The sequence below is a fragment of the Globicephala melas genome, chromosome 20, assembly GCF_963455315.2.
Source record: "Globicephala melas chromosome 20, mGloMel1.2, whole genome shotgun sequence".
In the NCBI taxonomy this organism is placed as follows: domain Eukaryota; kingdom Metazoa; phylum Chordata; class Mammalia; order Artiodactyla; family Delphinidae; genus Globicephala; species Globicephala melas.
In genome coordinates, this window is record NC_083333.1 from 31,527,902 (window position 1) to 31,549,889 (window position 21,988).

Below are 21,988 nucleotides of genomic sequence, written 5' to 3' on the forward strand. Positions count from 1 at the left end.
CTCCAAATTAATAAGTAGTTCAATGCAAGTCCAGTTAAAATCCACGATGGGATGTTTTGGGTGAACTTGAATTTATTTAACACAGTTATTATTTTCAAGAAGTAATAATACAAAATTAAGGCACTCTGGAGTCTCCCCAACCCCAGCCTCCAGCCACCTCCACAGAGGCACATGGTATTATTGATTCTTGTGTATTCTTTTAAAGATGTTTTTGCATATAAAAGCAAAGCTATAAGAGTTGTGGTATTTTTTCTATATTTTTTACACAAGTAGCTGCATATTATACCCAATGCTCTGTTCCTTGCTTTTTTTCCCTTATCAATGCATGCGTGCAATACCTAAAAAGCTCTCCAATGATTTTCAAGTTCCAAGTTCACTCGGAACACTAAATGCACAAGAATATCCAAGAAAATGGTGAAAAGGAAGGATAATGAAGGGAAATTGTCCTATCAGGTATCAAAACACAGTATCAATCTACAGCAATAGAAACAAAATGGCACTAGAGAAAAAATGGGCAAACAGATCAATAGTGCGGAGTAGGGAGTTCCAGGAAATTTACTCAGGAATTTAGCTATTTACTGCAAATTGAAAGTACAGGTTGTATTTTTAAATCACTAAATATTTTTGATCATTTGACCACCTGAAAATAAACACTTAGACTCCTATTTCACACTAAACAAATCCCGTTGACCCTGCAAATCTCTCTGGCTTCCTCTTCTGACACCAGGTCAAGAAAACTCTGCTTCTAGAGTGCTCAACTGCTCAGGTCAGGCCCACCTGATCATTTCCCTTTTTGCCACAAAACACAATCACAGGAGTGACACTGGGGGCAGAGGTCATGGGAGGCATTTGAGACTCTAGCCACCCTGTTTTTATTACGTGAAGGGCCCTTTGAAGCCTAATAGGTAAAAGACGACTATCCCACCCGTAGAAGGGCCAATGGTATGAGCGGGCAAGTCGGAGAAGGAAAAGGACAGCTGGTCTTCAAACTGTGAAAACAGACTTGATTTCACTAATGTTGAAAGAATACAAATTAAAAAGAATATTTGAAATATTGACTCTCAGTCACTCAGCCAGGAAAGGATAGAGGGGCAGAAGTGAGTGCCCTGAAGGATGGGTGGGCAAGCTTTCTGATTCAGGTGGGGGTGGGTTAGTTGGCACCCTCTGCCATAGAAAAGGGCCACAGACTGGGCGGCTTGAAGAACAGAAGTTTGTCTTCTTGTCATTCTGGAGGCCAGATGTCCAAGATAAGGTGTTGGCAGGGTGTTTCCTCCTGAGGCCAATCTCCTGGGCTTGTAGACAGCTGTCTTCTCCTTGTGTCCTCACAAAGTCATCCTCTGTGTGTCTGTGTCCTAACCTACTCTTCTCATAAAGACACCAGTTGTTAGGGCCCACCCTAGTGACCTCATTTTATCTTAATTACCTCTTTAAAGACCCTCTCCCAAAATACACCTCCACCCCAGTCCACCCGGCAACCACTCTTTCTACAAAACCTCCCCCCTCGTTTCCCTGCATTTGCTCCATTCCCCTCCCCTACAACTCTTAGCCACACAGGAGCCGAAGAATTCTCTAGTGTTAGAGTTTTTACAGTCATCTTAGATGTAAAAAAAAAAACAAATTATTTTTCAAGTTTAAGTTCATCCTTCAAAAACACCTAACTCCAACATGATATTCACCCAGCAGCCTTTTGATCTATAAATCGATTTTCTGTTTAGATCTACCCACGGAATAAGGAATGCTCTACACAAGTGAGCCAACAGTTACTGGTTGAAGTCTGTCTCCCTAAATAAACTGGTGTTCTACCTTATAAATCAATCTCATGTGGGTTTCGTTCCAAGAAACCCGTGCTTCAGTAGTGCTCAGCCCACCCTTCAGGCTGGTTTCCTCCCAGGGGATTTAGGACTGTACGTGAGATTGCCAACCTCTAAGTGGTAAGAAATCTGTAAAATTCACATAAGGCCTCCTAACCTTGACACTGTTTCAGAACATCCTTAGACACGGAGAATCTCTAATATGTGGTGGGAATGGAGGGCTTATTGCAGTTGGCGGGCATAGATTACGTATATTTCATCTCTCCAACTAGACTGTAAAGTCTTTGATGGCAAAGGTATGGGTCTTTGTAGTTTAAAGGCTGTTTCCCAGACCCACCCCACAGTGTGGGGAGGGGTGCTGCTTCCACGATGTCTGGTGTGCGATGCTGGGACACCCTCCCCCTCTCTCCCCAGTGGCAGCTCTGCAAACTGAGGTGGAGACCCTGGCTCTGCATCTCTTCTACATGCAGAACATAGACCAGGACGTGCGTGACGACATCCGGTTGATGAAGCGAGTCGTGAAGAAGTCGGAAGCCGAGCGCATGCGGGCCGAGTTGGAGAAGCAGCAGCAGGTGTTCTGCAAAGATGATGCCCGTGTGACTGTTTGCCACATCTTTGATTTCCTGATCTGATCAGCCCTGCCCCTGCGTGAATACCGCAGCCCTGGGGGCCATGCCCAGCATGGGGTTGCTGACATGGGTTGAGGTTGCTGGGGACCCATCTCACTGTGCATCTCGTCCCCTCCCTTCCAGGACCTGCACGTGGACCAGCTGACCACCCGAGCCAACCAGCTGGAAGAACAGATTGCCCTGTTCGAGGCCAAGTACCGCGCGCAGGCTGAGGACACCCGGACGCTCAGGAAGGCAGTGAGCGAGGTAAGCGCTCAGTGGCACAGGTGCCATCTGACAGCGCCCAGGCAGTGCCTGCATGCCTGCAAGGAGACTGACTGAGCCCCCAGTTAGCCGGCCAGCCTCCTGCACATCTGTCTGTCCTCATAAGCGTCTCAGAGCATCTGGCTGACCCACGTTGGGGACGCAGTAGATACCAGCTGACTGGTGGCCAGTATTCTTATTCCCACTGTAGCCAGGGATAGACTGAAAGGCCCCTCAGGAGATGGGACATTCTGTCCTGCTTGCTGAGGCATCCTTAGCAAGTTCCTTCAGGCCTCTTTCGGAGAGGGCTGAAGTCTCCCTACCCATTCTCAGCCTGGGCAGGCAGTGCTCCAGGGCAGTGCCCACATCTCCCTTCCCGTGTGGAGTAAGGGAGGGCCCGGGTTCAGTGCAGCTCCCAGTTCAGTGGCCAGCACTGGAAAGCAAAGTGGCTGTGACCTTTTTTTTTTTAATCTGTGAGTCACCATCTGCATTCATACGTGCAGTGATGACACAAAGGAAACAACACACTTTTATTGAAGGAGAGACAGATGGGCTTGAACAAACGAACAAACACACCTGGGTCCACATGGGAAAGCACCCAGTGCTTGCCAACCTATGAATATACTTAATCTAGAATGTGCTCCCATCAGAACCTCAGGGGGGAAAAAACTTCTTAGTTAGCAAAGTGATTCTTAATTTTATCTGAAAAGTAAATTCAGAGGACTAGCAGAGAATTGTCCAGGGGGGAAGGTTCATGAAGGCTGGCCCACGGTCCCAGTTTGCCCAGAAATGACACATTTCCCGAGACGTGGGACTTTCTGGGCTAGAACCAGGGGAGTCCAGGACAAACCGGGATGGTGGGTCCACCTAGCATTAAATACTATAAAGCCCTAGAGGCTAAAATAATGAATTACTGGAGTCAGGGACCGACAGGTAGACTGTGGGAGCCTGTGAGCGAGCTCAGAATCAAGGAAACGTTTATATAGAAATTTCATGGATTATAAATTAATGGAGAGCAAGTGAATTATGCACCCAGTGGTGTTGGGACATTTGGTTAATCATTTGGGGAAAAAAATCAAATCTTTTCCTCATACCACACACTAAAATAAATTCCACATGGGCTCAAGGATTGAAACAAGGGAAACTGTACCAGAAGAAAGAAAATGAGAAATATTTATAAAGCCCTGGATTGGAGAGGCCTTTCCAAGCATAACACCAGTAAGTTTGGTGGTATAAAGAGATTTTGAAAATCGATTCAGAATCTGCCGTGTGCGATTCTGCTCTGTGATGATTGTGTACACACACACGATGCTGTAGTTCTCTTTCATTACGTCTTTTTTGCCTCCCGCCCCTCCCTGCTGGCTGTGTGCCATCGGGGCAGGGCCGTCCCACGTTTGTTCACCCTGCACCCAGAACAGGGGGGCCCATGGCAGGTGCGACACAGACATTGACGACAGATGAGGGCGGGACAGGGGTTCTGCCACCAAGTTGGCAAAGATGAACAAGGCAGGGGAATCGGGGCTCCCACACTGATGGTGGGGGTGCAGTCTGTCTTCATCAAGATCCTTATTCAAGGGCAATACTGTACTGCATGTCAGGGACACCCACCCTGCTCCCCAGCAAGCTCTCCCAAAATGTCACTTTTTGGACTTCATTCCAGGGAAAATAGGCATGCAAATAAAATTTCTGTATACATTACATACTTCACGAACAAAATGAATAGAGAGTCACTGGGGACACAGTGCTGTGTGTGATAACCAAGAAAGTCCCAAGAAGAGGATATTGGTTAAACAAATTATGATATATCCATGCAGTGGAGGACAATCCCACCAATAAAATAAATATTTGCTGGCATGGAAACCCATTCACAATATGCTACTTTTTATTTTCATTTTTAATATTTATTTATTTGGCTGCATCGGGTCTTAGTTGCAGCACATGGGATCTTAGTTGTGGCATGCAAACTCTTAGTTGCGGCTTGTGGGCTCTTAGTTGCGGCATGCACGTAGGATCTAGTTCCCTGACCAGGGATTGAACCCTGGCCCCCTGCACTGGGAGCGCAGAGTCGTAACCGCTGGACCACCAGGGAAGTCCTGCTACTTTTTAATACTAAGTTACAAAACAATAATAGGATATGATTGCTTACACATACACACACACACACACACACACACACACAACACACACACAGGAAGATAACACCAGGGTGTTAGAAATGGTAAACTCTAAGTTGTGGGATTCTTTTTATTTTCTTTTGGCTTATTTCCATATTCTAATTTGAGTAGAATAAACACTTTTTTAAATGAGAAGTGTGTTTAAAACATTTAAAGACTGAATTCAGCCTCGATTTTTGCATCTCAGCCTGTACCTTGGTCAGCAAGCCTTCGTCCGGCAGCCTTGGGGACTCGGGGGGCACCTGCCTCTGGCTGACCAGCCCCACACAGCCCAGCCTGGGGAGGAGCCCAGTGGTTTTGGTACCTACTGCCTCGGCCGGGCACTGTTGGGCAGTGCACAACCTACTCCACGGCACAGAGCAACCTCCTCAGTTAATAACTTACCCAAATCTGGAAATGTCTCACCAGTCATGGTATAATTAATTCATACCACTTTATGCTCTATAATAATAATAATGAATAGATGATTTTTTAAAGCCCTGACACCTGAGAGTGGGATCCCCAGGGGTGACGCCTCCTTTCACGTCCAGCTCCACCCTTTTATTGTACCTTTGAGTGTTCAAGGCCACTCTGACTTCCTCCAGCATCTACCATGCACATCCACCAAGAGCAGACGCTGCTGGGACTCAGCACCTCCACAAAGATGCTCGTGGCCTAATGGGGGTCTCACCCAAGCTCCCATTCAGCACCCCTTCCGGGAATCAGCACGAGGCCAACTTGCTAACGGTGCAATGATTCCACTGAAATGACCCATCAGGACATTCTGAGCACCACGTGACACAGCAATTGTGGTCGAGCTAAGAACGTGCTGGGCATACAGGCACCATCCCCTCTGATCCGACGGCCGCAGGATGTGGGTACTGTTACTGTTCCCGTGTCACAGCTGGGGCTCAAGGCTCAGGCAGGTGTTAGACAGGTCTTTAGAGCCATGTTTAATTTCACATGTGTCCTTCTGCTGATGCAGATAAAGAAAAGCATGGGTAACAGAGAAGGAAGATGATTCAGGAAGCTTGGGGCTCTCCGACATCCTTTTGGGGCTCTGAACTTAATGACATAAGACCAACATCCAAGTAACCTCAACTCTCCACTGCAGGCCTGCACGGAAATAGATGCCATCAACGTGGAGAAAAAGCGCATCCTGCAGCAGTGGGCCGCCAGCCTGCTGGGCATGAAGCACCGCAACGAGGCTCACAAGACCATCCAAGAGGCACTCAGGTACAGTCGGCCCTTCTGGTTGCCATGGCGGTGGGCCAGGTGGCTCAGGACCAAAGGGGGGTCTGGGCGAGCGGGGAGAGCTCGTGACAAGTGTGGGAATGCGGAGGTGGGTGCGGAGTGGACTCCACGCCCAGCTCCTCACAGGTGAGCACGGAGCGCCCATCCTCGGCTCTCCTGGGACAAAGGGGCACACCTGCAGCCGCGCAGCCCTTCGGCCCCAGCTTCCGTCCTGAAGCCACCCTTATTGTTCACCCAGATTTCAGTGTTTCTTAAATCCTTTCAAACTTTCCGTGGCACCAGGAGCAGTAAAGCTTTCACGCTCAGATTTCCTGGGAGGATTAAGGAGAAACAGTGAGAGAGAGAGAAAGAAAAAGGGGTATTTATCTTGGGGAGATAAAGGTGTCCCTTTGATTTGCAGTTTCACCACCTGTGTGCAGAAACTTCATCCCTTCTCTATTGTTCTGCCAAGGGCTGAGTTCCAACCGAAATCCTGCTTTAATCTCCCTGAAAAGGGAAGGAAGAGGCCCCCCTCGCGTTCCCCTCTCACTTCTAGCGAGGGCTGGACGTGTAGCCTGGGTGGGGTGCTGGAGACAGAGGCTTCCAGACACAGCACTGCCTGAATTCCCCAAACCTCCAGGGTGCTTGGGGCCCAGATGTGGAAGCCGGTTCTGGAGGGAGCACATCATAGCTCGACTCGACCTCAGAAAAACAAAACCGGAGGGACTGATTGTTTTTACAACAAGTCATTTTACATGGGTAATGCTGGATTAAAAATACTCATTTCCTTCATTTCCCTGAGTCGATGAGAGAAAGCCAAAGGGAGAATCATGGAATTATCCTGGCAAAGTCCGGCTAAACATCTGCTTTCCCTTTAAACATGCAGGTGGAGGAACCGGGTGGGCTCAGGGCTGTAGGGTCGGGCTCCTCTCTGCCCTGTCCCCGGGGCTGCTGGCCTGCCCACTCCCGCCGTGTCTGCCCCCTCAATGCTGCCCTGTGGTTGGTGCGGGAGAGGCCTCGGCCTGTGGGCAGCTTTTCCCTCCTGCCCAACGTCGACCTTGAGTAAGGTTGAAGCTGGGAGTCTTATGGCCTGTGCCCCCCACAGGGACCCCCCCCCGTTGTCTAGCACTTCCTGTGTGTGTCTGTTTTGTGTGTGTGTGTGTGTGTGTGTGTGTGTGTGTAAGCAATCATATTCTATTATTGTGGGTCCCCGCCACACCAAGACTTGAAAGACAGCAGCTCCTACGGAATCTTCATAGTTAGTGACAAAGTCGTATCAGGAGTGCGTCCCAACCACAGGTGAAGAATCATGTTGAGGCTGCAGCAAACACTGAAAGTCATACATTCAAAGCAAATGGGTCATTTCCACGTGAAACGTCTCAGAACAAGCCAGAAAATACCTACTATACTGTGGGGCTACCCTGCCTAGAATTTACACCCTCTCAGGGATAGGGACACAGACAGGTCCCCTTGTGCCCTGGTATCTGCCTCTGGCATACTTCCTGACAGGATACGTGTGGTACAGGCAGGGCTCAGCACCTCTGCTGGCTGTTAATTTGTCAGCTTCATCGCCTTGAGATCCTGTAACAGGTTCCCTCTTAATCCTCAGATGGATTGGGCCGAGCTTCAGACATATTCTAGATTCTGCCAGTTCTTTTCGTTCTGTTTATTTTCCACTGGTGTCTGTTAATCAAGGACTCTTTTTAATCAACTTGTTAATTGAAGTACAGTTGATTTACAATGTTGTATTAATTTCTGCTGTACAGCAAAGTGATTCAGTTTTACATATATAAGCATTTTTTAAATAGTCTTTTCCATTAAGGTTTATCATAGGATATTGACTCTAGTTCCCTGTGCTCTACAGTAGGACCTTGTTGTTTATCCATCCTATATATAAAAACTTATATCTGCTAACCCCAGCCTCCTACTCCATCCCTTCCCCAACCCCCTCCCCCTTGGCAACCACCAGTTTGTTCTCTATGGAGGACATTTTTAAAGAGTGTCTTTGTAATTTTATTATTTTTTAAATTTTTGGCCATGCTGTGGGGCTTGCGGGATCTTAGTTCCCTGATCAAGGATTGAACCTGGGCCACAGCAGTGAAAGTGCCGAGTCCTGGACAACTGGACCGCCAGCGGATTCCTAAGTGTGTCTTTTTTAAAAATAATTTTTATCAAGGGTAAGTGATCACATTACAGGAAATTAGAGAAACAGAGATAAAGATTTAAAATACACAGTCTTTCTCCTTTGTGACAATGACAGTTGATTAACTAGCTTTCTGGTGTCTTTTCCCCCATGCATGTTTTACTGAGTGTTCAGATTTGTGTCATAAAAGTTGGATGTCTCATTGTTACTGTTATTGTCAAATTCTAGGTATTTATAAGGCTTCTACTTCCTAAAAAAGAAAGTGAGTAACTTTTAAAAGTTTGGTTTATTGAGGATAATTTATGTACAAATTTATTATGTAAATTATTAGTGTTATGTAAAAAGTTATCCTTTTTCAGAGCACAGTTCAGTTCAGCAAATGGACAGACGCAAGTAGCCATCATACACTCAAGATATCAGCTATTTCCTGCATCCCAGAAGTCAGTACCTCTTCCCACCTCCAGCCCCCAGCAAACCCTGATCTGCTTTCTGTTCCTATAGTTTGGTCATTTCTAGAATGTCATATAAACAGGATCACACAATACGTAGCTTTTCTTGTCTAGCTTTTTTTTCACTTTGCACAGTGCTTTGAGAGTCAGCCTGATGTTACAAGATCAGTTGCTGAGTAGTAGTCCCTCATGTGCATATATCAACATTTGGTTGTCTCCAGTTTGGAGGGTAGCATGACCAGAGCTGCTGTGAAATTGTGTGCAGGTCTTGGTATGGGAATGCAAAATGGAACAGGCCACTTTGGGAAACACTTTGGCAGCATTTGAGATCCCCAGCCATTCTCATCCTCACCAACACTTAATAGTGCTGTCATTTAAATTTTGGCCATTAGTAGATATGTCGTGGTGTCCTGTCGAGATTTTAATTTGCATCTTCCTAATGACCAATGATATTGAGCATCTTTTCGTGTGAGTATCTGCCATCCATATATCTTCTCTGATAAAAGGTGTCTTTTGCTCATTTTTAAAAATTGAAGTATAGTTGTTTACAATGTTTCAGATATACAGCAAAGTGATTCATATATATATATATATATATATGTATACTTTTCCATTATAGGTTATTACAAGGTATTGGATATAGTTCCCTGTGCTATTGTTTATCTATATATCTGTTAATCCCAAATTCCCAATGTATCTCTCTACCCCCTTTCGCTTTGGTAACCGTAAATTTGTCTTCTATGTCTGTGAGTCTATTTCTGTTTTGTAAATAAGTTCATATGTATCATTTTTTTAGATTACACATATAAGTGATATCATATATTTGTCTTTCTCTGAATGACTTACTTCACTTAGTATGATAATCTCTAGGTCCATCCATGTTGTTGCAAATGGCATTATTTCATTCTTTTCATGGCCGAGTAATTGCATATATATGTGTGTGTGTATGTATGTACGTATATATATACACATACCACATCTTCTTTATCCATTCATCTGTTGATGGACATTTAGGTTGTTTCCATGTCTTGTCTATTGTAAATAGTGCTGCTATAAACACTGGGGTGCAGGAGTCTTTCCGAATTAGTTTTTGTCTTTTCTGGATATATGCCCAGGAGTGGGATTGCTGGATCATATGGTAACTCTATTTTTAGTTTTTAAAGGAACATCCGTACTGTTCTCCATAGTGGCTGCACCAATTTACATTCCTACCAACAGCGGAATGTAAATTTTTCTCCACACCCTCTCCATCATTTATTATTTGTAGACTTTTTGATGATGGCCGTTCTAACTGGTGTGAGGTGATACCTCATTGTAGTTTTGATTTGCATTTCTCTGATTATTAGTGATGTTGAGCATCTTTTCATGTGCCTGTTGGCCATCTGTATGTCTTCTTTGGAGAAATATCTATTTAGATCTTCTGCCCATTTTTTGATTGGGTTGTTTGTTTTTTTTTATGTTGAGCTGTTTGAGCTGTTTGTATATATTGGAAATTAATCCCCTGTCAGTCACATCATTTGCAAATATTTCCTCCCAGTCTGTAGGTTGTCTTTTTGTTTTGTTTATGGTTTCCTTTGCTGTGAAAAATCTTTTAAGTTTAACTAGGTCCCATTTGTTTATTTTTGCTTATGTTTCCATTACTCTAGGAGATAGATCCAAAAAAATATTGCTGTAATTTATGTCAAAGAGTGTTCTGCCTATGTTTTCCTCTAGGAGTTTTATAGTATCCAGTCTTACACTTAAGTCTTTAATCCATTTTGAGTTTATTTTTGTATATGGTGTTAGAGAATGTTCTAATTTATTCTTTTGCAAGTAGCTGTCCAGTTTTCCCAGCAATACTTATTGAAGAGAATGTCTATTCTCCATTGTATATTCTTGCCTCCTTTGTCATAGATTAATTGACCATAAGTATGTGGGTTTATTTCTGGGCTCTCTATTCTGTTCCATTGATCTATGTGTCTGTTTTATTGTGCCAGTACCATACTGTTTTGATTACTGTAGCTTTGTAGTGTAGTCTGAAGTCAGGGAGTGTGATTCCTCCAACTCTGTTCTTCTTTCTTAAGATTGTTTTGGCTATTCAGGATATTTTGTGTTTTCATACAAATTTTAAAACTTTTGGTTCCAGTTCTGTGAAAAATGCCATTGGTGATTTGATAGGGATCACATTGAATGTGTAGATTGCTTTGGGTAGTATGGTCATTTTAACAATATTGATTCTTCCAATCCAAGAACATAGTATATCTTTCCATCTGTTTGTGTCATCTTTAATTTCTTTCATCAGTGTCCTTTAGTTTTCAGAGTACAGGTCTTTTGCCTTCCTAGGTAGGTTTATTCCTAGGTATTTTATTCTTTTGCTTATTTTTAAACTGAGTGGTTTATCTGATTATTGAGTTATGAGTTCTCATATGTTCTGGATACAAGTCCTTTACCAGATGTGTATTTTGAAAATATTTTTCTCCCAGGCTGGCTTGTAATTTCATTCTCTTAACGATGTTTTTTGAAGAGCCAAAGTTTTAAATTTTGATGGATTCCAATTTATTAATTTTTTTCTTTCATAGTTCATGCTTTTCATGTCCTCTCTAAGAAATCTTTGCCTGACCTAGAGTCATAAAGATTTTCTCTATGTTTTCTGCTAAAGTGTGATAATTTTAGCTCTTCCATTTAGGTATATGATCTATTTCAAGTTTTTTTTTTTTTTTTTTTTTGCGGTATGCGGGCCTCTCACTGTTGTGGCCTCTCCCATTGCGGAGCACAGGCTCCAGACATGCAGGCTCAGCGGCCATGGCTCACGGGCCCAGCCACTCCACGGTATATGGGATCTTCCCGGACTGGGGCACGAACCCGTGTCCCCTGCATTGGCAGGCAGACTCTCAACCACTGCACCACCAGGGAAGCCCTCAAGTTAATTTTATTATGGTCTGAGGTTCAGTCTTTTTTTGCATGTCCATCTCCAGTTGTCTTAGCACCCTTGGTGAAAAGACCATCCTTTCTCCACTGAAATACCGTGGCACCTTTGTCAGAAATCAGTCAATTGTGTGTATGTGTGTGTGTGTGTGAGTGTGTACACACTCCATCCTGTTCCATTGATCTATTTGTCTATCTTTCACCAATACCACATTGTCTTCATAAGTACAGCTTTATAGAAAGTCTTTAAATCAGATATTGGGAGTCTTTGTTCTTTTACAAAATTATTTTGGCTATCCTAGGTCCTTTGGATTTCCATATGAATTTTAGAATTAGCTTGTCAATTTCTGGGGAAAGAATGCCTACTGGCATTGAGATTGGAAATGCATTGAGACTATAGAGCAGTTTGAGGAGAATTGCCACCTTAATATTGAATCTTCTGCTGCGTGAACACAACATATCTCTTCCTGTATCTTTTTTTTTTTAATGTGTACAGGTATTTATTGCTATACTGGTGAAATTGGGAAAAAGCAGAAAACTGGATAGAGCCTAAATGTATACCAATGAGATATTTAAAATACTATCTGGTCATTGAAAAGAATTAAGGCGATTTCTATATACACTGATATTGAATATCTCTAAGATACAACAGAAGAAAAAGTAAGGTGCAGAATAGGATATACTAAGCTTCCACTTGTGATTTTTTAAGTGGAGAGAAATACGCAAACACCCACAAACATAATGTTTATATATACATAAAATATATCTGGCAAGACATTTAAGAGACAGTAACAGGTTGCTGGGGGAAGAGAGTCCAAGGCCCAGGAATAGATGTGAGAAAAATATGGAAGGTATTATTCTAGTTCAAGAAGAAAGTACTTTTTGAATTTTTGAATAAAAACTTATTCAAAGGATAAGATACCACAAGTAGAGAAAAGCATGCTTAAAGTACAGCAGGACAGCACAGAAGGAAAGGGAAAAAATGTCTCACACACACAAATTCAAATTCCATTATCCAGGATCTGCATTTTTTAACTTGACATTACTTATGGGTATTTCCATGACCAGTATGCTGAGAGGATTTGAAGAGACAGCCACCTGTATTCCTCCCAGCCACACCATTCACTGTGTGCCTCAAATGCTTTAAGCTTCGTGTTCACAAGTACAAAACTGAGATAACAGCATATCCTTTCCAAAGGTTATGGTCATGACTAAAGGAGATGGGCTGGCGCCAACCACTCCCCACCCACAAGCACAAGGCAACAGTTTCCTGCCCTTTCCCCCTCCCATAATCACAATATTAGAAGAGTTTTAGACTTGGATTTGAGATAGGTAATAGTTCTTTTAACTTTTATTTTTATTTATTTATTTTATTTTTGGCTGCACAGCATGCAGGATCCTAGTTCCCCAACTAGGGATCGCACCCATGACCCCTGCAGTGGAAGGATGGAACCCCAACCACTGGACTGCCAGGGAAGTCCCAGGTAATAGTTCTAATACATTAGAAAATATTAGTCAAGATTTGAGTACTATTGGGACTTCCCTGGCAGTCCAGTGGTTAAGACTCCATGCTTCCACTGCAGGAGTGTGGGTTGGATCTCTGGTCAGGGAACTAAGGTCCCACGTGCCGCACAGTGTGGCCAAGAAATTAAAAATAAATAAATAAATAATGTGCGAAAGTCATAAATTTTTTAAAAAAGATTCAACTACTATTGAAAGAGTTGGTTTCCTAATTTCTTTCTCTCCACTCTGTGAGCTTCCTCTGAGCAGGGTACCACCATACATACATACATCGTTGGTGTTCCAACGTCCTAGCTTTGCTCTTTCACTTTTGGCAGCGAATGCCAGCATCAAGTCAAGTCCATGGATGGCGAGCTCGAAACCTATAAGAAATCCATCATAAAGGAGGAAGAAAAGAATGAGAAACTGGCCAGTATCCTGAACCGGGCAGAGACGGAAACCAGCCTGATGCAGAAACTGACTTCGCAGTGCCTGGCCAAGGAGGAGGCCCTGCAGAATGAGTTCAACACCTACAGGCTCACCCTGCTGGACACGGAGGACGCACTGGGCAAGGCCCACATGGTATGGTCATGTCTCCCACCTGCAGGGCAAGCCTCCCCGACCTCCTTCACAGCGCCCACCCTTTGGCTCTTTCTTTCCAGGAATACACGGCAACCATAGGCCAATTGCAGACTCTCCACCAGACCATCCAACATGAGCTGGAGCTGGGGAGGAAGATGGATGCCTCCATCGTGGAGAAGCTGCAGGAGCACGTGACCTCCAACAAGATGACAAAGTACTTCCACCAGCTCATCCTGAAGCTCCAGAAGGAAAAGACCAACCTGGTATGCCACCTGCACACACCCGGGCCTCGAAAGGCAGGTGCCCCCAGGGAGAGCAGGCATTGGGGCACCTCTCGCGGGGAACAGACCACATGTGGCGGAATGGGGGGGAGCAAGGGGCACTCAGCATGTTCATTCACCTTTCATTTTTTTCTAGTTGAAAAGAAATGCATTTTTATTGTAGGGAACCTAGAAGTACAAAAAGGCATAAGAGGAAAATAAGACAGCTGAAGTCCCACCATCCAGAGATAATCTCTTCTGAAATTGTAGTGTATTTCCTTCTGGAAATTTTTCTAAACACACACGGTCATACTCATACACACAAAGACACACAGAAACACACGTGCACATACACATCCCCATGTGCACATGTGAGCAAACACGCACACTCGTTCACACACACGCAAACATGCACACATTTGTGCAACATGTTCACATACATGAACACACATGTGAAGACACCTATGCATACACAACCCTAGAGGACATAGGACTCTTACTATATACCAGTTTTTAATCCACTCTAATCCATTTACATTAATTTTAATGAAATATAACACAGAGAGAAAAGTGCACAAACAAGTGTAGTTGTCAATGAATTTTTCACTATGTATGTAGTGTTTTATTTTACATTATTGGCCGCATTCAACATAACATTTTCCATTAAATATGCTTAGAAAAAGTACATGTTGGCTTATGCATCACATTTCATCCTACAAATGTATGTGTTTTGTTCAACAGTTCTCTCATTAGACACTTCAGGTTGTTTCTAGATTTTAAACTTTATAAATAAGTCAGCACTGAACATGCTTGCTCACACATCTTTGTCCACATGTCTGAGGATAAATTGCTGCAGCAGAAACCCTGGTCAAATTGGTAGGAGCATTTTAAGTGGATTGTGGAGTTGCCCAAGCCTCTGCCTCCCCAGGGTGTGCCTGGAGGTCCTGAGTGACTATGATTGGCCCACCTGGCCTGGGGACCCCACCCCCTACCCCTGTCATGAGCTCTCTCTTGCTCCCCCAGGGGTCTTGCTTTTCTCTGAGTGGGGGGGGGGGTCCCTGTGTCCTTAGAAAAGCAATTTGTTACTTAAATAATGTCTTCTTTGGCTCTTCCTGTGATGTGACCCCCTGCCTCGGGGCTGCTGTCTATCTGGCTAGCAGCCTGAAGCACCTCACCCCTCCCAGACACCTGGGAGGAGACCAGCTCGCTCCCGGCCTGGTGTGCTAAGGAACCAGAGAGACAGGGCTGGAACCAAGACCGCCCATGCCTGGATCTCCTTGAGATGCCCTAGCTGACGCTGGTGGAGTACTTCCAGTTCTTATTCTGGGAAGTGGGGGCAAGACTACCTGCTGGGAGCAAAAATGAGGGGGGCAGTGTGTACTGGAGAAGCTATGGAGTGTGTTGGGTGTGAAGTAAACCTGCCCAGCCCTGCTGCAGCACCACAGAGGCCGGTTCCCTGGCCCCCAGGTGTCCCTCTTCCCCAGCCACCCATGTAGGCGGCACATGTACTACCACTCATGTCCACAGGAGGGCAATTAGGAGTCCAACTCCAGCATTTGTTGCAACAATTGGTGGGCGGCAGGTGTACTACCACCCATGTCCACAGGAGAGCAGTAGAGAGTCCTGGGCCAATGTTCGTTGAAACTATTGGTGGGCGGCATGTGTACTACCACCGATGTCCACAGGAGGGCAGTAAAGTCCTGGTCCAGTATCTGTTGCAACAATTGGTGGGCAGCAGGTGTGCTACCACCCGTGTCCACAGGAGGGCAGTAAAGAGTCCAGGGTCAGCGTTTGTTGCAATTGGTGGGTGGCACATGTCCTACCACCCATGTCCACAGGAGGGCAATTAGGAGTCCAACTCCAGCATTTGTTGCAACAATTGGTGGGCGGCAGGTGTACTACCACCCATGTCCACAGGAGAGCAGTAGAGAGTCCTGGGCCAGTGTTCGTTGAAACTATTGGTGGGCGGCATGTGTACTACCACCGATGTCCACAGGAGGGCAGTAAAGTCCTGGTCCAGTATCTGTTGCAACAATTGGTGGGCAGCAGGTGTGCTACCACCCGTGTCCACAGGAGGGCAGTAAAGAGTCCTGGGTCAGCGTTTGTTGCAATTGGTGGGTGGCACATGTCCTACCACCCATGTCCACAGGAGGGCAATAAGGAGTCCAGGTCCAGCATTTGTTGCAACAATTGGTGGGCGGCAGGTGTACTACCACCCACGTCCACAGGAGGGCAGTAAAGAGTCCTTGGCCAGCATTTGTTACAATTGGTGGGCAGCCTGTGTACTACCGCCCATGTCCACAGGAGGGCAGTAAAGAGTCCTGGGTCAGCGTTTGTTGCAATTGGTGAGTGGCACATGTCCTACCACCCATGTCCACAGGAGGGCAATAAGGAGTCCAACTCCAGCATTTGTTGCAACAATTGGTGGGCGGCAGGTGTACTACCACCCATGTCCACAGGAGAGCAATAGAGAGTCCTGGGCCAGTGTTCGTTGAAACTATTGGTGGGCGGCATATGTACTACCACCGATGTCCACAGGAGGGCAGTAAAGTCCTGGTCCAGTATCTGTTGCAACAATTAGTGGGCAGCAGGTGTACTACCACCGATGTCCACAGGAGGGCAGTAAAGTCCTGGTCCAGCATCTGTTGCAACAATTGGTGGGCAGCAGGTGTACTACCACCCGTGTCCACAGGAGGGCAGTAAAGAGTCCTGGGTCAGCGTTTGTTGCAATTGGTGGGTGGCACATGTTCTACCACCCATGTCCACAGGAGGGCAATAAGGAGTCCTAGTCCGGCATTTGTTGCAACAGTTGGTGGGCAGCAAGTGTACCACCACCCACGTCCACAGGAGGGCAGTAAAGAGTCCTGGGCCAGCATTTGTTGCAACAATTGGTGATCAGCCCATGTACTACCACCCATGTCCACAGGAGGGCAGTAAAGAGTCCTTGGCCAGCATTTGTTACAACAATTGGTGGGCAGCCCGTGTACTACCGCCCATGTCCATAGGAGGGCAGTAAAGGGTCCTGGGCCAGCAGTTTTTGCAACAATAGCCAGCAGATGCAAGTCCAGCTCTGGAAAGGGGGCACTTTTCCCAAACTGCTCATTACACCTCGTGGGCTGGTGGCAGACAGGGTGGGCATATCTGGGACAAGGAGCAGAGATTGTGGAGGGGCAGAATCATACGCAGCTGGGTCCAGAGGGAGGGCAGGCACAGGTGAACCATGGGGCCTACACAGTTCAGGAGCAGTACTGATGTCCCAGGAGGAGGCCAGGGTGGTCTCAACAAAGGGGACAAACAGCCCGAGGGGACTGAGGGGAGGTCGGGGTGCTCTGGTTGGCCTGGTTGGTGGCTGAAAGGGGACTTAGGAGCTGAAGCCCTTCCAGGGTGGCTAGCACTGGGGTAGAGAGGAAGGCAAGGCCCCTGTGAAGACCCAGTGACCTTGGATGGTCTTGGCAAAGAAAGGGACGGGTGGATAGCCAGAGCTCAGAGGGGCCAGAGGGACCAAGGTGTGACCACAAGGAGCTGGGTGACTTGAGATGCTGGCAGGGTCTGGCTTTAAACCTAGGAATGTTCTGGAAAGTCATGCACGATGGCTGGTCAGAGAGTGCATGTGTGACAGAGCCAGCTGGGGTCGTGTGGGGAGGGGCAGAGATGACCCTGGGAGACCAGGAGTTGATGGGAGCCACAGGCTGGTAGAGAGCTGAGGATTTTCGTGGGCAGGAACTTGTGGGCAACCAACGGCGAGGGGCTGGCTAGCAAGGTCAAGGCAGAGCCACAGCTCGGGGAAAGGGGCCCTGATCCCAAAGTGAGCCCGAGCTGCCTCCCTCCCTGATTCTCACAAGTATCCTTATGATCAACTATCCATGGTAGGAAAGAGTGGAGCAAATCTGTCTTCGGAAGCCAACAGAGGAGGCAGGGTGGGCTGGCCCAGCCTTCGGGACAGTGGCAGCCCCACGGAGCCCTGGGCACTTCTGCCCCGGGCTGAAGCTCCCACCCCCAGAACCAAGGTTGGCGAGAGCCCCAGTACAGTACAATCTTTTCTCTTAAGGACTGTGTCCAGCTTTTCCAGTGAAATGTAAGGACATTTGTCCCATCAAATAGAAATTAAAAGTTGGTGTTTGTCACAGCATTATTTAGAGTTGGAATGTTGATAAGAGATTGACAAGCTCAAAGAAGGCAGGCATCTTGGTATTCCTCACCAAAACACATGAGCTGTCAAGAGCAGTGCTCCATGATCATTGTGGAACAGATGACATTCCCAGGGACAGCTGTGACTTGCTTCCTAATCTCTGTTACAAATATGACCGAGTATTACACAGCCATTAAAAATGACATGACATGAAAGTTGTCAAATTGCAAAGTGGCTTACAAACCTATATGTAGAGTGTGATCCTGTTTTTCTTTTGGTGGGGGGCAAAGGGGTTTATATACAAAGTCAGGAAGGCAGGATAGATTCTAAATAGTGACGCTGGCTAACTGTGTGGCAGATTTATGGGTGATCATCTGTATTTTCACATTTCCCCGTTTCAATGCACATTACTGTTTGTTTGATAAGAAGAGATAATAATGTTAGCTTTCTTTTTCTGTGAGAAATCATTAGGGTTCCAACAAGTAGGTCCTTTGACAGGTCTTGAGGTGGAGAGAAAGCCAACATCCTCCTCTCCTCATTATGTTTTGGAATTTCTCCAGATGAATACCTGGATGATCAAGGAAACAAGAAGCCAACCAGCTCCTTTGGAGCCTCCCAGAGAGAGAAAAAAAGTTCAGACATGTTTCCTTCTGCTAATTCAGGTGACACATCATTCCAAAATTGACGGTGACATTGCTCAGACCACCCTGGACATCACGAACACCAGCTGCAGGCTGGACATGCATCAGAAGACACTGGCTGAGCTGGACAAGGAAGTGAAAAAAGTCAACGACCTCATCACAAACAGTGAAAATGAAATCTCCAGGCGCACAATCCTGATTGAGAGAAAGCAAGGCCTCATCAACTTTTTGAACAAGCAGCTGGAGCAGATGATTTCTGAACTCGGGGTAAGACCCCAGGGCCGGGAGAGGCCGCTCGGGTTGATATCCATGCCTGGCCATTCCAGGAACTTCTTATGTTCAGAAACGAACTCACGTAGGACACACGCGTTCCTGTCCCGCTGATCATACAGGTGAAGCACATGTGTCTGTGCCAAGTACTCTGACTCGGGCTGTCTGCAGACCTTCTCTGTCGGGCCAGATAGTATTTCAGGTGTTACAGGCCAGATGGTCTCTGTCGCAATCCCCCACCCCAGCGGCTATGAGGAGGCACAGGCAGTACGTAAACAGACGGGTGTGGCCGTGTGCAGTAAAACCTTACCTAGGGCCCCTGAAGTTTGAATTCCATATAACTTCTGCCTGGCACAAAATTCTCTTCTGATTTTTTGTGCGGCCCACGGGCTATGCGAAGATAGGCAGCAGGCGGGATCTCAGCCACTGACTGCAGCTCTAAGTGAAGCGGTCTGATGAGTCTGGGGCTTGCAGTCCTACAGGTTATCCAGGTATCGCTGACCTGAGGAACCCACCAACAGCTTCAAGTCCCAGAACAGGATGGGCAGCTGGGGGCGCATTCTTAGGTAGACCTCGACACCAGAGTGCGGTCTCAGAGCTGCAACCTGCTTGGATTCCAAGGGAGTAAAGACCCTAACCCATGACAGTGCGCTGTTAAAAGACAATTTGCAAAGCCTCTTGGGTGACAGAGGCCCTGCTGCCCCTGCCCCAAGACTGGGGCATGGTGGGGCCCGGCCAGTGGAGGGAGGGGAAGGGGTCACAGACCCCCAGACCCATATCTCCCACAGCAGGTCAGTCCATATGGCCTGGGCCCTCGGGGGAAGGGACCCAATGACAGGGTCCCTGGTCCCTCTGAGTAAAGACCCCCTACTCGTCGTACAGACACATGATCTCAGGGGTCCCCACCCTCGGCAGCCCACCCAGATTTAGAGGCTCATTCTTCTTTCTGGTGAACATCACTTTCAGGGGGAAGAAGTGGGGCCCCTGGAGCTGGAGATCAAGAGGCTGACCAAGCTGATCGAGGAGCACAACGCCGGCGTGACGCAGGCCCAGGTGACCTGGCTCCGGCTGCAGCAGGAGATGGTGGCGGCCACGCAGGGGCGCGAGGAACACCTGGCCTCCCTGGACATGTCCAAGAAGGAGATCCACATCCTGGAGCAGAAGAAACTACGGATAGAAAGTGAGCTCCCCTTCCCAGCCCCCCTCCACAGCACCTGCTGTTGTGTCCCGGTCCCACCTGGTCAGCCCAGCCCTGCAGCCCCACAGGAAGTGCTGCCTGGTGTCCAGGGCCCACTCGGCCTGAACACATCATGCCCATTTCTTCCCGGAGGTCCTGCCGCCTGCTTGTCCTGCCCTTGAGCCACCCAAACCCCCCTGTTGGTGGTCAGGGTCGTTGCTTTCCGGCCCTGCCCCTGAGCTTGGCTGGTCTTTCCTAGGGGCTTGGTGTCTGAGCGCCAACCCTGTCCCCTTCGGCCTCCTCTGGCTGGGCGGGGGTGCCCGAAGGTCGGCGGGGCTGGGGGGCGCTCTGGGCACAGACCCAGATCACAACCCCCAGGGGCCACCCCCGACCCCCGGCCGCCCTCCCCGCAGACAAGATCGACCAGGAGAAGAAAGAGCAGAAGCAGATCGAGCGGCACATGAAGGACCTGGACAATGACCTGAAGAAGCTCAACGTGCTGATGAACCAGAACCGATGCAGCTCCGAGGAGCTGCAGCAGGGCAACCTGGCCACGGAGGGCGAGTTCGTGCGTGCGCTCAAGGTAGGCTCCACCTTGAGCTCCCGCCCGTGGTGGGCAGGCAGGGGGCAAGGCGGGGGAACAGGTGTGCGCCCGCCCTCAGCCCCACCCTCAGCCGCCCCCTCCCCATGCAGGCCTCGGAGCGAGAGACCATCGAAATGCAGGAGAAGCTGAACGAGCTCAGGGAGGAGAAGGCGGCCGTGCTCAACAGCCTGGTGGAGGCGGAGTGAGTGCCGGGCGCGTCCTGTCCCAGGGTCGCTGCCCCGCGGAGCCGTGGGAGGCCACCATCCACGTAAACCGGCCCGGGAGGTGGGGGCGGCTCTGGAACCCGAGGTGGATCCTGGGGAAGAGTGGGGTTCTTGTCTCCTGAGCTCAGGGCAGCCCTCCCACCAAACCCATGATTGTGGTGGCTGGAAATAGAGTGGCTTCCTTTGGGACAGACTTTTTAAAAACTGTATGATCTTTCTGGTGCCTGATTGTAAGAGTAATCCAGACCCAACGGTAAGCATTTTAAACTGTGACAGTGTGTGCAGAGTAGAAAGGAGACTCACACTTAATCCAACCCTCTTCCTTTACCATTTTCTCTGTGTATTTCTTTCATTTTTTTTTAACAAAAATGAGATTGCTCTCTATGTCCCCCTTTGAAGTAACCTTATATTTTTCTGTGATGTCCTTCCCCATTGGTGCACGTAGATCTGCATCTCCAGTTGCAAGGGCTCTGGAGCGGGTACTGTAGGCATGCACCCTGACTGGTGCCATGTGATTGCCAAGGGGCTAGTGGCAAAGGGATCATCCCCTCCCTGTGGTTTGACAGAATCTACACATAACACCACCTGGAGCTTGCAGAGGATCTTAGTCCCTCCAGGCTGCTCAACAGAGCACCACAGACTGGGGCTTCTAAACAGTAAACAGGAATTTATTGCTCACGGTTCTGGAGGCTGGAAGTCCGAGATCAGGGTGCCTATATGGTCGGGTGAGGGCTCTCTTCTGGGTTGCAGACTCCTTGCTGTGTCCTCACAGGGTGGCAGGAGAGGGGGAGATCTGTGGGGTCTCTTTTATGAGGGCACTAATCCCATTCATGGGGTTCCACCCTCATGACCTCATCACCATCCCAAGACTTGGCATAAGGATTCCAACATGTGGATTTGGGGGCGGGGGGACACAAACATTCAGACCACAGAGGGTGGGGGGGCATGTGTCTTTGCTAACATTTTAATAGCTTTCAGGCTCTTGGTCTATCTAGGCTTTTGACTTCTTCTTATATCAAATTCTATCACTTATATTTGCTTTTCTCAGTTTCTCCTA

General features: G+C 47.4%; 1 protein-coding gene across 2 annotated transcripts in view; it reads left to right on the forward strand.

Annotated features, from left to right (window-relative positions):
* The window catches only part of CCDC40 (coiled-coil domain 40 molecular ruler complex subunit), a 44,054-nt gene that overhangs the window by 14,830 nt on the left and 7,236 nt on the right, over positions 1-21,988 (forward strand). The window contains exons 9-18 of one of the 2 annotated variants that reach the window (XM_060291017.1): positions 2,226-2,383; positions 2,564-2,686; positions 5,951-6,072; positions 12,954-13,049; positions 13,404-13,647; positions 13,728-13,910; positions 18,699-18,944; positions 19,914-20,127; positions 20,538-20,707; positions 20,818-20,909. In XM_060291017.1, coding sequence (XP_060147000.1) covers positions 2,226-2,383; positions 2,564-2,686; positions 5,951-6,072; positions 12,954-13,049; positions 13,404-13,647; positions 13,728-13,910; positions 18,699-18,944; positions 19,914-20,127; positions 20,538-20,707; positions 20,818-20,909 — 1,648 coding nt within the window. The remainder of the gene's footprint in view (positions 1-2,225; positions 2,384-2,563; positions 2,687-5,950; positions 6,073-12,953; positions 13,050-13,403; positions 13,648-13,727; positions 13,911-18,698; positions 18,945-19,913; positions 20,128-20,537; positions 20,708-20,817; positions 20,910-21,988) is intronic. The other variant, XM_060291018.1, reaches the window with a different exon arrangement.